We start from the raw sequence: 18,619 nt of genomic DNA on the forward strand, positions 1-18,619 counted from the left end.
AAATATATAGAGAAGAGAGTTCACTGCATGCCAAGATCCAGGTTTGGGACAAGTACTCTTAGGTGAGAAAACTCCAGCAGAGATTTAAAAGCACAAAGTGTGCAGCAAAGTAAAGCATGAAAATATAGGCCGTTGGACCTTTAAAACTTGCCCTTCCAAAGTTTCCCGCTTCCCCTAGCACAAAAAAGACCACAGGTTTGGTGAGTTTAAAATGGTTTACTTACTAACTTTCCAAAAATCAGAGTCATGTGCTTTTCCAAACAGCATTCAGAAAAAGTTGCATAGGCAGTAAAACTTGGCTTAGTTACAAAGTAGTGAAAGTTTCTAAATTATTGGTATAGAAACTCAAGAGTGGCTTGTGAGAGCCATTTGTTCTGGACTGGAGCAACAAGCTCAAACCTCTTTACATGTGGAGTTATGCAGGTAGATTGGAGGTTGAACAATAAGTTTGATTACCTATTTCCTCCCTCAGTGAGGAAATGAAGTGGACATAGCTAAGCCTACAAACCATTTTTAAATGAATCAAACTTCCAAAATTTGATTATTAATAATTGCCAATCCAAAAAGAAGAACTTTTAAAATGTCAAGTGGTTTTCTTGAGAAGTGATTTTAAATCCACTGAAATTTTTTAAATGTGGATTGTAACAAAGGGAGCTGGAACACAGTTAGCCAACCTGAATACTTTAGGATTGATGAACATTCAACAAAGGTATCTGAAAAACTTAGGGAGATAAATCTAACAGATTCATCTACAAGCCCAGCTCCTGGTCAGTTGGTAAGCACAAATTTCTGGTAAATATTATAGTGCTCGGCTTTCTTTTAACAATGCTAGTGCAGCAGGTAACTGTACCAGCACAGAAATACTGCTGTAATGTGACCAGAGAATAAATTGTTAACATTATAGCTGTATCCAATAATCCTTTGCTCCAGTGTGCCAGAAAGACAAGATGTGTAGGCTTTAAGTTTGGAGAGAATCACTCATTATCATCCTTTCCCATTATACTCCTAGGATTAGTGCATTTTTATTCTTGCTTGGGTTGACAGATACCTTAGAAGCAGGTTTGCATTTTACTCCAAATAAACATTTCTTTCCATACAGAAAACAGCCAGCACCAACAAAGTCAATTTCAGTATACCTAATGTGCATTCATACTGATTTGCGTGCTGAGGTCCCCCAAAACACCCTAACCCAATAACTCACACTTCACACATCATTTTTGTTTAAGGTTTTTTGGCATAATTTTGGCCACAACTTTATTATCATACAAATTGTGAGTGGTTGCTTAGGCATTGGTTATGACTAGCTGTCCCCCCCGCCTTGGGGGACAGCACTGACTCCCGGACTCCGGCGGGAGCCAGTGTGGAGGAACAGGACCCAGGGATTACTGGAGCTGCGCCGTTCAGACCCTCAGTACCATCCCTGCCTGCTCCCAGGAGCTTACGCGGCCCGCACCCTGCACCAAGGGTTTGGACGAGGGGGATGGTAAGCCCCTGAATTCCTTTAACGGAATTCCCGTGCAGCAGCAGCATTGGAGGGGTAGGCACAGCCAATCCACACCCCTCCACCAACCAATTTTAACCAATGCCTAACCGCCAACCTTACAAGTTGTGACGATTTGCTACCCAGTAGGCAAAACCCAATTGGCACGCACTAATCAGCCAAAAGGTAAATTCCTACCAGGCCCCCGCACCAATGCAGGCGACCCCTAGACAGGCAATAGCAAGGTCAAAGCGCAAGCCCAATCAAGGGAGGGCGGGCGGGTGATCCGGTGCCCACAGCGAAAGAGAAAGGAAAATGCTGTGCACCTTGTTTAAATAAGCTCTGATCCCACCCCTAAATTGGCAACATCAAATTTACCCCAGTAACACCAACCACCAATCCAGTTCCATCCCTTTGAAACTAGCCTGCCTGTTAACCCTGGGTGCTTTGTCTGGCCCCATCCGCAACACGTGCTCTCCTTTAGTGAGAACACGCTTTGCAAATATATAGAGAAAATCCATTGGGGAAAATAAATATGCTTTTCACCCTTTCCTTCAGATAAGCACCATCTTTCCCCAGCTTACATAGATTAAAGAACTGTTGTTTTTTTTTTGGGGGGGGGGGGGCTTTACAGTGTATGGACACCAAGCATTTTTCCCGACTTCACAGCAGCAAATTGTAAGAGTGACTCATTATTGGGCTCAATACACAGTTTTCTTCAACTGGATAGGCATCATTTCTTTTCTTTTCTTTTCTTTTTTAAAAGGTCAGCCCCGTGCTGTAGGCTGCAATCCTATACTCACTTACTTACCTAGGTGGAAGTCCCCTTGAACTCAATGGGGTTTACTTCTGAGGAGCCATGTAATAGGATTTTTATGCAAATTAGATGTGCTAAAGGAGGAGTCAAAGGCAGAGGTTCTAATCTTGCCTTAGAATGAGTTTCATTAAGAAAAACAAAAGGAACTGGATACTTGCTACATTTCTAACAATCCTTGCTTGCCTGAATGACTAGGCATGGTAGTCTGGGACCTGCCTGCAGTGAAAGTTTGTTTCTAATGCACACCTTTTCATTCATGGAACTGCACCCATAAGTCATTATCATGAAAAGTGCAAGCCTAATGTGAGAACTTCTTGCACGGGAAGAATCTTCAGAGTCCGCCCTGAAAAGAGGACCTTCCTAATATAAAAATGCCATGCTTTCCCTCTGCAGTACAATTCCTACAGAGAGCAAGGAAATGTCATCATGTCCTGCTGCACTCAGAGCACCAGATCTTTATCCCCCCCACCCCCATGGGTCAACTTTGGCAGGCATATGGGAAATGATGGGATACATATCAGTGTGTATTTTTGTACAAATTCTTGAGCAACGCCTTTCCATATACAACAAGAGAGAGAGAAGAAAAACCTGAAGTCCATAGGGAAGAGATCCCTGTTTCCCCAAATGTGCATGTCACAAGATAGAGAATGTAAGACAGAATGGCAGGGGGGGTGGAATGATTAGGTCTCCAAGGAAGAACTCTACAAGAAAGTAGGCAAGCAGATTTGAAAAGGTCTCCTGTGAGATGGTATTTCTGAAAGCATTGGGAAAGCGAAAAGAGGTTACTACTTAACGTTTGATTTAACAATGTGGCATGTAATGTTTAACATGGCGACCCAGTCCAAAAAAATTTTCTCACCTCCTAAAGCATGTTTTTCATCCTTGACACATGTACCATCTAGAGAGCCAATAGTATTGCAATGGCATTGCCGACATGGATTGCGACTGGCTGGGAGTACCTGTGTAAGGAAAGCAAGGGCAACAAGGTTACAGACAAAAGAAAAATTATGAAACGTAAACCCTTAATTCAAAAGCTTGTCATATTCCTCTCACTGGCAATTGCGCTAATATTACTCTTCTCTGGTAAACAACATGCCCCTCCTGATAGGAAAGCGATGTTTATTGGAATGCATCCTGCTTCAATTCAAGCAGAAATACTAGCTGGAAGCCTTGACCCTCCAGTGAAGTCTTTCATATCAACACAGTTTACTTTCATATCCTTGTGAATCTCTCCTTTACCGATTTCCCACTGTGAAAGGCCGCTAGTAGGCTGTCAGAATTAGAATTTAACCTTCCAGAAATGGCAATCAAAACAGCGTCTTTGCTATTTAATAACCTAGCACCTTACGGTGTAAATTATGTCTAGGGCTACAGAAGATAAGAGTGGGTCATACTTTACCCCCTTTGGCCTGAAGTACCCATCAATGCAGGTTTCACAGTTGATGCCTGCTGTGTTTTGTGTGCAATTAATGCACACTCCACCCCCAATGTAATCCCCATGGATATTCAGACTCTGCTTTCTCTCTGCCACAGACTGATCATAGTAACATTCTTCAGCTTTCCCATGACAATTGCAAGCTGAAAAAAAGGAGAAAGTGTATTAGCAAACGTCGCATTGGTGCAGACATATAGAAACAACATTTTACCAGAGATTTAACAATATTCTTTCATCATTTTGACACTTGCGCTCTGTGTATTGAAACAAATAGCATAAATATCTCATCTACAAACAGCTTTTTCTGGTCTTTAAATTAATAAGGGACCACTCACAAATGATGTCAAAGCATTCTTCTGGATATTTCCTTTTCAAATCATTTTGTTAGTAGAGGGACAATCCTCAATGGTTTTTCCAGTCTTTCTACTTTAGGCATGTCAAAGTATCATTTTAAAATCAGTACAGGCACATCACTTTTTCCAAGTATATGGGTTGATCATGAAAGCGTTGGATAGAGGAAGGCCATTATTTTTGCAATGCCTTTTCCCCCTCCAGTACTAAATCATTACAAATGGTTGGACCCTTTGATAGCTACTTTCCAGTTCAAAATTATTTACCTACAGCATACTTGAAAGATAACATTTTCACCAGGGTTAACTACTAGTAGGTATCATTGTTTTAAATGCAAAGTTATGATTACATTTTTCCCATTGACATTATTGGCACACATAAAACAGCTCTCTGCCTCATTGTTTTTCACCAGTTGTTGAAGACCTTTTACTCTGGCAGGCTTTTATCGCATGAAGCAGAGGTGGCCATGCATTTCCCCACCAGCAGACAGCTCAAACATAGGTTGAAGCTGAGCTGGCCTGGGATCCACTGCGTCCCAAACTGTGTCCTAAACTGCTCTCTCAGCCAGCTCCATCTGGCATCAGGCCCTATCCAGGCCTGATTGCAGTGGCATACTGGAGCTGGCTTGTCTGGGTTTTTTTTACCAAAGTCATAAACAACATCTAATTGGAATCTTTCCGTTACCTTCACACTCATGCTTTACAAGGAAGGTCCCAGCTCGCCAAGGCTTCTGGTTAAATCCAGGGCAACACCGATCACAACTTTCTCCACATGTGTTGTGTTCACATTGACAGGAAGATCTCTAATTGAATTGTTTAAAAAGGGAGTAGAAAGGCAAAACATTAGAGCAGCTCAAAAGGAATATCTTAGACAATTGGAAAATGTCAGTCAATGTCTCTTGGTACTCTAGGGGGAAGGGATTTGCAGATGTTGCTGAGTGGCTAACGCAGAGAGGAAGGGGAAAGGCCTGGTTTAGATGTCCTGTCAACTTTGATTTGCCAAGAACCAACAGCAGCCAGGATGACATGCTAACTTGCTGGCAGGTGATTCACTGTTGATTACTGGGCAGGAGAGGGACAAGGTGCAGGGAGGTCAGCATGGTACAAATGCACAGGCAGGACCACCAGATTGATTCTGCTAGTGTGTTTGTACTGCACTGCACTGAACTTCCGACCACCTTGACTAATCCCCTTTTTCTCCCAGTAAGTAGCAGAGATATGCATGTGGGGAAGCTAACACAGCAGCTCTGGGGAGCTGCTTCTGATGTCGTCTAGTGAGCAGAATTATTTCATGTCATTTTATTGTAAGAATTTTGTTAAATATTTTGCTCCCTTAAGTTTTAAACACAAAATTTTAAAGTAAGAGATATGTCCTTGATCAAAATAGCTAATGAACGCCTGGTCTCCTTTAATGCGGTCTTTGGCTTCACTTTAAAGATAGATGCAGCCAATAGAAAGACTCCAAACTGAAGATAGCCATTCAGCTGAAATGTGTCAAACAAGTTTAACTTGGTGATATATGAAGACCTTTTTAGTGAACCAGGATTTGTTTTGTACCAACCCGTGAGTAAGACCCATTAAGCATGATGGAAGCAAACTTTAATAGTACTGAACTACACAAATGTTTCAGCTATCTCTATTAATGCTTTTTATCTGATCTGCTGTCTTTTATGCTGCCTTCCATATGGGACAGTTTTATTGCTCTCTAACTGTTTTCATTATTTTGGCATCACATCTATACCCATATGCCTTACTTAAACTAGAGGACGGCATAATTTTGATTGTATCATGTTTGAATGGACATGGGATGGGCAAGTAAGTCTGTCAGTTTTGCATGTGCTCTTGCGTTAGTCTGTTCTGTTTCTTTTCCACATTAATCTGCTAAACAAATATTTAAATAGTATTAAAATACTTAAACAGAGTTTTATCAAAATTCTAAACATATTGGCTTGTAATCGGTGTAGCCTGGAGGCATGTTTTCTGTTGGGTTCCCCCAACCCTATGGAGCAGATTTGGGGACTGTGCAGGGCATATGCGGGGGAATAACAGTGGACAAATTCCCATTGTGCAAGTGGGAGTCTTTGCATTAGCTTCTGCTAGAATAATTGATTGGATGAATATAGTCCATTCTGTCTCAATGTACACATTTCTCAATGTAGTTTATCACAACATCTGCATTTCAAAATGTTTCACTGCATTTTTTCTGCATTTTGACACTTCTTTTTTTTAGCTAAAAACATATCACAAAATTGAAAGAAGTGCAAAATCAGAAGGGTAATTATGTTCCAAATTGTACATTAGTGTGGGAGGTGTAGATCAGGTCACTTTGCATTGGAATTCACAGAAACATAATACCTCAAGCATCCCTAGATGAGACTTGAGAAGTGAAATGTGACATAGGCTTTTATGCATATGGGGAAATAACAGTATTGGATTTCAATAGCACTGTGAAATATTAAGTGTTGTATTTTTATATATAAATTTTTACAATTGACACCCTAATTTAAATTTACATATTAATACAACCTATGAGCTGCTCTAGTTTAATAGTACAATTCTCTTCTCTTCAAAACAGCAAAAAATATCCTTAAATTTGAATCATGCTCTGTGTTTGGAAACCTATACTGTAGATAGAATCTTAAATTAGGCATTTATACTATGTCCAGATTAGAGTTGGAGAACAGGCAAGGTTCCTGCAGACTGGAGGTGGGCAAATGTTGTCCCCATCTTCAAGAAGGGAAAAAAGAAGACCCAGGTAATTAGCAACATCGATACCAGGAAAGGTCTTGGAACAGATAATTAAGTGAACAGTTAGAAAAAGGATGTTGTGATTACTAAGACCCAGAATGGGTTTCTAAAAAACAAGTCCTGACAGATGAATCTTTTTTAAATATATATAAAAATAGAGCGGCAAGATTGGTGGATGAGGGGAATGCTGTGGACATAGTTTATCTTGATTTCAGTAAGGCTTTTGATAAAGACCCTCATGATATTCTTGCTGAGAAGCTGCTGAAATGTGGACTGGACAAAGTAATTGTTAGGTGGATTTGTAACTGGTTGATTAACTGATCCCAAAGACCACTCATTAATAGTTTCTTCTCATCCTAGAAAAAAGTGATAAGTGGGGTAATGCAGGGTTCTGTCCTGGCCCTGTTGTTGTTCAACATCTTTATAAATGACTTGGATGAAAGCATTCAGCGGATGCTCATTTGCAGATGACACCAAACTGGGAGGGGTAGCTAATGCTGCAGAAAACAGAACCGGGATTCAAGATGACCTTAACAGACAGGCGAACAGGGCCAAAACTAACAAACTGAATTTCAATAGGGACAAAAGTAAAGTTTTACTCTTAGGCAGGGAGATCCAGCTGCACAAATATACGATGGGGAACAGCTAGCTTGCCAGTAGTACATGTGAAAAGGATCAACAGAAGTCTAGTGTCCAGATCAAGGGAATTAATAATACCACTCTATTCTGCCTTAGTCAGACTACACCTAATGTATCGTGTCCAGTACCAGATACCACAATTTAAGAAGGATTTTGCAAGCTGGAATGTGTTCAGAGAAGGGCAACCAAGATGACAAAGTATCTGGAAACCAAGCCTTATGAGGAACAGTTGAGGCAGTTGGGTATGTCTAGCCTGGATAAGAGGAGACTGAGAGGAGATATCATAGCCATCTTCAAATATCTAAAGGGCTGTCACATGGAACAAATTTGTTTTCTCCTGCTCTGGAGGGTGGGACCCAAACCAATGGCTACAAGTTACAAGAAATGAGAGTCTGACTAAACATCAAGAAGGGCATTCTGATGGTAAGAGCTGTTTAAAGTGGGACAGACTCCCTTGGAAGGTTCGATGGCCATCTGTCATGGATGCTTTAGTTGAGATTCCTGCATTGCAGGAGGGTGGGCTAGATGGCCCCTGAGGTCCCTTCCAACTCTGTAATTCTAGGATTCTATGAGAGTTACATTCAGAACAATTATTGGCCATCACTTTCAAATTCTGACGTAACTGAATATTCAATAAAATGCTTTTGTTCATTTATCAGCTTTTTAAAATATGTATGTTTGTTATTGGAATGAAGTGCAAAAACCATAATTAATTGTTAGGTATTTGATTATTGTTCTTTAAAGCAATTAATTTAACAGAATTTGAAGCTCCAGGCAAAACAAAATACGTTTCAAGAAAACACGTGACTTTCCAAAGCTGCACAATTTGTCACTCAGTTTTGACAACATGCATAGACATCATCACAGTAATAACCATAATTTATTTACAGGCATCTATTAAATGGATAGCATTTACTTTTATAAGGCACAGCATGACAAACATAATGGGATGAACGAAAGGATGGCCACAGGAGTTCATCTAGAGATATTCTGTAAGCATGCTGTCATATTGGCAAAAATTGCAATTCAAGTAAGAATTTTTAAAATGTAGTATTTTGCTGCTGGTGGGCTCCTTTGGGAAGAAAATCAGGGTATAAACTTAATAATATAGAAAATTAAATACCTGAAAGTCCATCTCATTCCCTACGGACTTTGTGTGGTGTTAACATTGGCAACTGGTTGAGGGAGTAATCCTTACCCTAGGTTTGCTGGTATTCGTGACTGAGGATCAGGATATCCACCTCAAGTAGTCTATGCAGATTTAAGCCCCCAAATCCACCTCAGTCAGAGATATGCTGGCCTAAATACCTCATCCCACTCAGTTGTGGCACAGCCTGGTGGAACATAAGCCAGCATAACCTGAAAAGGGGATATTCTCAAGGAGTGATGGGGGCAAGACTGTGGGAGGGGAGAGGGGAGGAGTGAAACTTAGCCTGGATCCCAAACCTGCTCAGCTCAATCGCAAGACCTGGCAACCCAACATAAATTAAGCTGAAAGTGTGGTATAACTCAAGTTCTGTATTAAAGGCTAGTTTTCCCTCTGCCAGGCTCATTGAATGTTTGGATGTGGCATACTTTGATTGCTGTGTCTTAATGGGATTGTTTTATTGCATATTTTAATTATGGGTGTTTATGTTTAAATTATGGGTTGTTTTAGTGTGCATTTTAATTAATAATTAATTAATTAATTAAATTAATAATGTGAACTGCCCTGAGACCTCCAGGTATAGGTTGGTATATAAATTCAATCAATCAATCAATCAATCAATCAATTCCAGACATGCTAGAAAGGAGTCAGCTCCAGATCACTGTGCAGATGATGATGATGATGATGGTGAAAGATCTTTATGTTCTATAAACTGCTTAGAACTATCTTGGCATTAAGCTATATATTATTCAATAATGTATGCCTGCACAGCGTTACACTTCTGGTCTGAGAAATAGATTTTATGTCTTGTTTATTTTATGTAAATATTCTAGTTATGCTATGTCTTATTTATTTGCTTGTTGTTGTTGTTTTTAAGAAAGAATGTGATTTTTTTTAAAAAAAATTTAAATCTACCCAAAAAGGGACAGCATAACAACTGGTTGGTTCTGTGTATTGACATGCAAGTTGTTTCACACACTTAAGAAATTAATGTCATTCATTAGTGATGGCCCAAATATTCTTGACCTCTTTGGGAGGGGTAAAGGCCCAGAGAAAAGTGAAATGATACCCCCTTTGCTGGCACTTTGCCCTTGCAAGTTTTATGGCCAATGGATGCAAGGGGAGTTGAAAACTTGAATCTATCTACTAACAGTGTTACATGATGACATATTGGTATACTCTGGGGGAATGTGGTTGCTATGAAGAGTTATGCTTATCCTTTTCAACCAATATCAAAATACCAGGAGCAATGGCAAAAATGGCAGTATCTTCAGCCACATCGCTAATGATGAGATTTTGAAATATACAATTTTATATAATTTCAGTTAACCAATGAATTACAAAACAGATGATAGATAAACCAAGGCTTCAATAATATGCACACATACTGAACCCAACAGAAATAAGAATTTCTTCCAAGCAAGCTTGCATAGAATTGACCTGGAGAAAGCTTTCAGTATCTAACCTCTCTAAACATTAGCAATCAAAACCATATATTTAAGGATGGCAGGTGTCTGATAGGGTTGCCATATTTTGAAGAGCCGAAAAAAGGACACATTTGCCGATTTCTACTTTTAACTATGGATCACTATGACGACTCTCATTTTAAAAAAGAGGACATATCCTGGAAAAAGAGGATATATGGCAACCCTAGGAGATGCTATAATTATTTCCTTTTTAAGGTTCAAGGAGATTTGCAATATACATACATTTGTAGCTAGATTCAGTGGGCATGCCTTTGCGTGGCCATAGCAAATGCACATTCCTCCAACGGAGATGTCTTTCACAGAATAGTAATACTGCAAATGAATATAAAAATTAATTAATAAATTGCTAACTATATCACAGACTTTAGTTTAAAAAATCCTTTAAAGAAAGTGCACTATGTACAAAAGTAATTAAATTGAAAACAAATTCAATGAAGCCCAATTAATATGTTTTAAGTGTAGTATTCAAACAACTGTGAACTTCTAATGGAAATTTGCTTTTTAATATTTTTAACAATTTTGAAATATTTTAAGACATGTCGATAGATTGTATTTCAATTTTCAGTGGGAAATGGGTATGAATACACTGAAAACTGTGTATTAGTTTTTATCATGTTCCAAAATGGACAAATTAGCTCTTCTTTCTGCCTCTCCTCCAACCCCCCCCCCCCCCAATTAAATTCACCCACTATTTAAAACCTTTTCTTATGAGGCTATAATCAGTATTTTTATTTATAGAGATATTTATGGACATATTTTTAGCCAATCTTGCGTGCACCCCCCATCCCCTAGCTACAGCCCTGCCTATACCCCAGCTGAGACTCACCTTGCTGTAAAAAAGGTAAATGTAAAGGACCCCTGAACAGTTAAGTCCAGTAAAAGGAAACTATGGGGTGCAGTGCTCACCTCCCAGGGGAGCTGGCATTTGTCCACAGACAGCTTTCCAGGTCATGTGGCCAGCATGACTAAACCGCTACTGACACACAGAGGACTGTGACAAGTGCCAGAGCACATGGAAACGCTGTTTACCTTCCCGCCACAGCAGTACCTTTTTATCTACTTGCACTGGTGTACTTTCAAACTGCTAGGTTGGCAGAAGCTGGGACAGAGGAACGAGAGCTCAGCCCATCACACGGATTTGAACTGCCAACCTTCTGATTGGCAAGCCCAAGAAGCTCAGTGGTTAAGACCACAGCCCCACCACATCCCTTTCCTTGCTGTAGAAGCAGGATACTTCAGGCCTCTCTGTCTGGCACTCTCTCCAAGCTACGCCCCTCACTGGCCTTGCTCCCCACTCTCCTTCCATGCTTTACCTAGTAGGAATGTGTTATTGAACTGTGACAATGCCTCTTGCCTACCCAGATGGAGAGTCGTGTGTGCGTGTAGAAACATTTTCATAGCTGGAATGCAGATCACTGTGCAAAGGTAAAAGTTACATCCACCTTTGTCTCTGGCACTGCCCACCACTGGAATGTTTTCCCAAGAAGATTGTCCATAAGGGAATGTAGTCATGCTGAAAAAGGTTCCCTACCCCCATTGCTATTTTTATAGAAAAAGAGGTGCTGGAACTTAACATGAACGCCTCCCTTGTTCTCTTAGAATGGCAATGGCGCCCACCTGAGAGGTGCCGGAACTGAGAAAAAGCCCTGCCTACCCCTATCCTAAAAGTTGTATCTTTGTATGTGTAGGTTGATGCATGAATTGACATAAGCACACAAACAGACGCACACACAATATTTCCAAGGGATTGTCACCTTAAAAAGGCGAATTGCATGGAGATTACTTCATCAGTTCATTGTGGTACTAGCTAATTTCATGAAACAATAATTTGCTTGTTTGTTTATAAATTGCCCCAAAAACATGTATATAGCAGTTATGTGCATTGTTGAAAACATTCCACCCTACATCACTGGCAGCGGACCACAATGCCGCATATATAACCTAATGCTCTTGTACTCTGTGTTAATGAATCTGAAATAATTATGAACATTTTGTTCCCTGTAAGCAGGCACAAAACAGTGGAACACACTCTCATTCTTTCAGTCTTTCAGGTACAAAGGGTGCAATAATATAACTAATCTGCATTAAGTGAACTTGTGTATGTGCTCTTGTATTCACACTGTTGTTCTATGCAGGTGAAAACTGAAACACTGGTTGGGATCTAATGGACTACTTTAGTTTCAAAATTGGCTTCCATATACTCTGTGGAACTTTGGACCCTTTCTCATTGAACAGCTGGCCCCCATGACATATGGGGAGTTTGATGCTTGCTGGGACGGGAGCGTAAAGCTCCTGATAATTCCTAGATGGCACAGTTTGTTTGGATCCTACTCATTAATACTAGTAGCAAAAGTAACACCGCAAACAGAAACATTGGCATCTGTGCCAAGACTTACCCTTCTTGTAACTATTGGGTCAATTTCATTGGGATCTCTATGTGCAAGCATCATTAAATCAGCATTCAGAGTCCGTATCCTCTGAAATCTCAGGCGAATATAGCGAGCTGAAGTGAATTCTAGCAGAGCTGGAGAAGGGTCATCTGCGCTTGGCCGTCCATTGATCAAAGATGTGTGAATCTACAAAGGAGAATAAACAATAGGAGTGTGTTAAATGAGAGTTCTCAGTCTCTCTAAAACCACTAGGGCTGTAGCATCCAGCATCAGGTAATGTGGTAGAAAACATGAATGCCTGAGGAATTTTATATCTGTGAATTCTGAAGCAGACTGACCTAGGCCGATGTGCAGCTTAATGTGTAATTAACCTTCGGGTTTCATACTTATCACAATTTTACAATACAATGCTCAGCTCAAAAAAAGTACCAAGACTTGTTAAATGTGTACATTTTATGACATTTTAAGACATTTTGAAATACATATAATTAGATAAAATTAATGTAAATATCATCTTACCTTTACATATAGTATCACAGATATATGCACTTTGTGATATAATGTGAAATTTTCATACAGATTTCTTTAAAATCACTGATTAATGTAAAATGGACATGTTAAATTAATATGGTTCTAGATCAATCCATTCATCAGAAGTGGAGAAACAACTATGCTTTCAAAATAGTCTTTCTCTCTCTCTCTTTCTCTTGTATATGTCTCTCATCGTCCCCTCATCATTCTAAGATTCTGCTGGGTAAACTGATGTGAGCAAATCTGAGGGAGTCTGGTGAATCCTAAAGGGGTTAAAAGGAAGGGTTGGCACTGCTGTTTGTTTTTTTGCACTTGGGCAAAAAAAATGAGAGGCACAAATACAAGATGGGTGACACCTGGCTTGAGAGCAGTACATGTGAAAAGGATCTAGGAGTCTTGGTTGACCACAAACTTGACATGAACCAACAGTGTGACGCGGCAGCTAAAAAAGCCAATGCAATTCTGGGCTGCATCAATAGGAGTATAGCATCTAGATCAAGGGAAGTAATAGTGCCACTGTATTCTGCTCTGGTCAGACCTCACCTGGAGTACTGTGTCCAGTTCTGGGCACCACAGTTCAAGAAGGACACTGACAAACTGGAACGTGTCCAGAGGAGGGCAACCAAAATGGTCAAAGGCCTGGAAACGATGCCTTATGAGGAACGGCTAAGGGAGCTGGGCATGTTTAGCCTGAAGAAGAGGAGGTTAAGGGGTGATATGATAGCCATGTTAAAATATATAAAAGGATGTCACATAGAGGAGGGAGAAAGGTTGTTTTCTGCTGCTCCAGAGAAGCGGACACGGAGCAATGGATCCAAACTACAAGAAAGAAGATTCCACCTAAACATTAGGAAGAACTTCCTGACAGTAAGAGCTGTTCAACAGTGGAATTTGCTGCCAAGGAGTGTGGTGGAGTCTCCTTCTTTGGAGGTCTTTAAGCAGAGGCTTGACAACCATATGTCAGGAGTGCTCTGATGGTGTTTCCTGCTTGGCAGGGGGTTGGACTCGATGGCCCTTGTGGTCTCTTCCAACTCTATGATTCCATGATTCTATGATTCTATAATAACTTAGAATGATTTGAAAGCATTCTAGCATCTAATAATGTCACACTAATCTATGGCAGATTGCTGGTAACCATTTTAGCTTTCACCATATGATACAGATAACCAAGCTATATATCCAAACTGCAAATGAGACTGTTTCTGGTAATTATGTTCTGCATTTTAGAACCAGTATACACATGGGATCTGTGAGTGGCTCAGTCCCCCCAAAAAACCCTTTAAAAATCAGGGGCCCTCAAACTGGATGGATGCAGTAATGCCATAGGAAGATTTCTTTAATATCTCTTCTCAGCAGTCTTCGCCTACAAGCTGATATTAATCCTCCTGGGGGGAAAGATAGGCACTAAAACTGTTTTGTGACATTTTAAAGACAGTCAAGGACCATGGCTAAAGGGTTAACTCTCCAGCACCACTGCCCCATTCTGATTGATTCTATTGGCCCTCTATCTACATCCTCATTTAATCCTCTCCCCCCCCAACGGTGTGAAATCTAATCATAGCACTCTCATGCTACATGTAGCTTGGCTTAGGGAACAGTAAGAAATGTTTCACATGAATGTGTCTTATTTCTTCCATTTCTGGTTATTCAAATGTTAGGCAGTAAATGACATTCCACGTGCAATTATGAAGACTATCTGTATTCTTTAATGTCTGGTTTCTTCACTTGTCACAATGGAAGAGAAAAATAAACTTCTATGATTCCTGCTTTAAAGCTTCTGAAAACTCAAATTCTATATTTCTATTTTTAAAATCATACATATGCTGCTTTTAAACCAGCATAACCATATGGTAGCTTCATGAAGGATTTAACAAAACATTTCTTTTCCCCCCTGCTCACAGTTTTGGTATTTAAAAGACGATATTCTGCCAGAAAGTCCACTGAGTACAGTCACTCCCAAGTTGTTTCTGACATATAAAAAATCCCAGCTGTTTGGCTATGCTGCTCAAAGCATTCAAGTTCACTTATTTTTCAAAACAAATGACATACTCGTCTGAGGGTTTTCACTGGTGCCTTCTCAAGAGCTTAAAAATGTGTATATTTACTGAGAGGTCAGATTCTGTCTAAAACCCTAAATACATTTTTTGGGGGCCAGTTTCTCCATTTGCATACCAAAACCACTTAGGCTGGGGGTGGGGGGTGGGGAGGTTTGTCATCTGAGATCACAACAGACAAAGACTGTCCTTGCACATCACATTAAACCATAGTTAATGTTTAAAGGTAAAGGGTAAAGGGACCCCTGACAATTAAGTCCAGTCGTGAACGACTCTGAGGTTGCAGCGCTCATCTCGCTTTACTGGCTGAGGGAGCTGGCATTTGTCTGCAGCTTCTGGGTCATGTGGCCAGCATGACTAAGCCGCTTCTGGTGAACCAGAGCTGTGCACGGAGATGCTGTTAACCTCCCCGCCAGAGTGGTACCTATTTTTCTACTTGCACTTTGACGTGCTTTCGAACTGCCAGATTGGCAGGAGCAGGGACTGAGCAATGGGAGCTCACCCCGTTGCGGGGATTCAAACCTCCGACCTTCTGATCGTCAAGCCCTAGACTCTGTGGTTTAGACCACAGTTTACCTATGGTTTAAATGAATGAGCAGTGTGCTGCTACCCACTGCTCAACAGTGCCTGCTTTATTTCTTCCCCATTGGGGATTTGTTTTCCCCAATCAAACTATGAACCGTAAGTCAAGATAAAACTTGATGGTATGTTTGGAGAGAAACAAATGATGAGCCCAGGTTTGGATGAAATGACAGGACTAGGCTTGTGGCCATTTCTCCCATCATGGTAAAATCAGACGAAGTGGGGTGGGGTGGGTGGAAGCAGGGACTTTTGAGCTTTGTCCATCAACATGCTGCTTTTTTAAATTCACAGTCAAACATTTAGCAACAGATCGACATGATGTGTGACTGGGGTGATCCTTAGCAAATAACTGCGATGCTGCTGCAGTTACTTGACCTGACATGGTGAAATTTCCAGGATGATGTGGTTGTATTCTTAACCCTGTTGTTGTTTTTTTACAGTCTGACCAGGAGCATTGTGGGATACCTTGTGGCATAGCTAGTTATGTGCAATGGGAAAATATGGACTTTAATATATATTGCCTACTTTATACAGCATTCAGAATGTGTAGTAAATGATTTCTGGCTATCTTAGTACATTAATAGTTTATTTAACTAATGATTAGACTCCATTCCATTGACTACTAATGAATACAGAATTGAACTGCTTAAAATGCACTGCTTTAAACCCACAGCAAAATGTCAAGTGCTGTTCATGTCATATTCTGCTTCAGCTAACTCATTCCCCAAAGAGGATAGGCAAATGTCAGCTTAATGAATTGTTTAGCAAATACTGTTATATGATGGACAACTTGTACCTCACACAACTTAAGCTAAACTGAAGAACTTCTTTTTCTTTAGCAAGTCACTTCCTTCAAGCTACTTGCACCTGAAACTTAAAATTGCTTCTCTGATATATCCTTTTTCTTCTACAGTAGTGCAATTCTTGCATTTTTCATTTTTGAATGGAAAGTAATTTGTCAGAAAAATGTCTTTTGTGAGATATTTAAAGAGATTGTTCAGTGTCAAAGGAGTGGTTATTAATAAATCACAGTGTAATAAGAAATTCAATTCCCTTAAAGTATATTTGTCATGCACCTTTTTTCTTTATTTCTTTTTTTTATATATAAAAAAGGGCCTTTATTACTGCTCTAGCTAAAACAAAGCCAAAATATTATAGGAAGCTGAAGCTTTCAACAATAATTACGCATACTAGAGACCAATAGGCATTTGAGTAAACACGTATGATTCATTGCAACATTATGCAAAAACAGTATGTAAAAAGGATAACACATATACCATTTGCTAATACTGCTTCCATTTGGAGATGCTGCTTATACATTTAAAAAACAATAACAACCCTGAATTCTGGAATGAATTACCGGTATATAGACTTAATAAAATCAAATGTTTTCTAAACCTTGAAGAGATGCTTATTGCTGATACTGCTAGCCTTTTTTTTTTTTTTCCTGAGGATAGATGGAAAAGTCCTGTTTTCCTGCTCACAGACCAGAAGAAGGGCCTGTTGGGAAATGTAGTCTCTTGATTTAGACGTCGCACTATATAGGGAAATAATTTTTGGTTTTGTCTAAGAGGACAATCTTGAAGACATTTTAATTTGAGAATGATGCAGGAATCCAAGACAAAAATTCAGTTTGGATTGAAAACCTAGAGAACATATTTGAAATCATTACAGTCTTTCTGCTTTAGGCTAATGTAGAACAGAAAAAATATAAGCAACAGGCAGAAATTCAACAAGTATGGCTTTGCTGCAATTTTTTTCTCCTTGAAGTTTTTCCCTTTACATGATCACGCAGAGAAGGAATCTGCGACTGGGGACATCAGCATGCTTTAACAGAATTTTGCATTCTCCTAAATGGTACCCAAAAGCACTGCTAAAATTGTGGGAATTATTATAGCAATATATGTTGGTTTTATTCCTGCTTCACATCATGGGCAAGGTCCCGTGGAGAAAACTGAATGGTGAAAAATGACCATGTGAAGCAGCCTTTGGTGATCTCACATTGTTATTAGGCAAATGTACCACTTACCCTTATTGCAATGTATGATTCAAAATCGTGGTTGATAAGATGGCAGAGAGGATGGAAAGGAATGAGAAGATTTTATTTGTAATTTGACTCCACATATGAAACATCTGTGCAATAGGTTCAGTACTGACAGCTTAAAGTTGGAGCAAGATCTGTATCTGAATCACAACATCCTGTTTCATTCCAGTTAAAATATAAACCAGAGAAACACAGATGTGACAGTTTTCAAACTGGAAAAATTCTATGTCATGAATTAAAAAAGGGAAAAGATACATAAGAAACAGAATATTCTTCATAGGAGGAACCAGGCATTCAGACCATTCATGCTGTGCTTGAAGCTTGGCAGTAGCTCTAAGCCAAGAACAAACTCCTGCTGCGTGGCTGGGGATGAAGAGACAAGCTCTGACACATCATAGCACTATTAATCCAACATGTATAATAAGACAAATTCTTAACAATACTTAGCAATGGGAACAACTTTACCATCTATCACTATTTTCTCAAGCTAGGTACCATCATTGTATAAACGTTATACATCTGAACTAGTCACTGTAGTTACAAAGGATTGCCTTTAAAGAGCCATGTGACAGGCAAAAAAATTCAGCAGGTATTGTTTTTTCAGGCACTCTATTTCCACATTAGCAAAAGTTATTAGATTTCTAAATATCAGGCAGCTGTTAAAAACTGTGGAGCTTCTGTCAGGAAAACTAGTGAAAGACCTAACAAGTATTAGCTTCCAAACACAAACGGAACACTCTATTTATGCAAAATGATTATAATATACTATGTTTAGGAAAGACGCCTCTCTTTCCCCCTGTCTGCACTTGTTGTCTCACAACTTCCTTTTATCATTCAGTGAAAGGCAATAAAGCAGAACCTCCAGCCTTTCACCACAGGGATTTACTGAGGATGCCATGTCAGGTGATATCTGTT

The 18,619-nt window shown here is 39.7% G+C and overlaps 1 protein-coding gene across 19 annotated transcripts in view; it reads right to left on the reverse strand.

The window, feature by feature from the left end:
- The window catches only part of LAMA2 (laminin subunit alpha 2), a 352,990-nt gene that overhangs the window by 212,638 nt on the left and 121,733 nt on the right, over nt 1-18,619 (reverse strand). For all 19 annotated transcript variants that reach the window (XM_083434696.1, XM_083434695.1, XM_083434693.1 and 16 more), the window contains exons 5-9: nt 12,500-12,679; nt 10,326-10,415; nt 4,768-4,885; nt 3,697-3,875; nt 3,157-3,256 (exon numbers count right to left, since the gene is read on the reverse strand). In XM_083434696.1, coding sequence (XP_083290822.1) covers nt 3,157-3,256; nt 3,697-3,875; nt 4,768-4,885; nt 10,326-10,415; nt 12,500-12,679 — 667 coding nt within the window. The remainder of the gene's footprint in view (nt 1-3,156; nt 3,257-3,696; nt 3,876-4,767; nt 4,886-10,325; nt 10,416-12,499; nt 12,680-18,619) is intronic.

This window comes from Podarcis tiliguerta, assembly GCF_965153285.1.
Source record: "Podarcis tiliguerta genome assembly, chromosome: 3".
Classification (NCBI taxonomy): domain Eukaryota; kingdom Metazoa; phylum Chordata; class Lepidosauria; order Squamata; family Lacertidae; genus Podarcis; species Podarcis tiliguerta.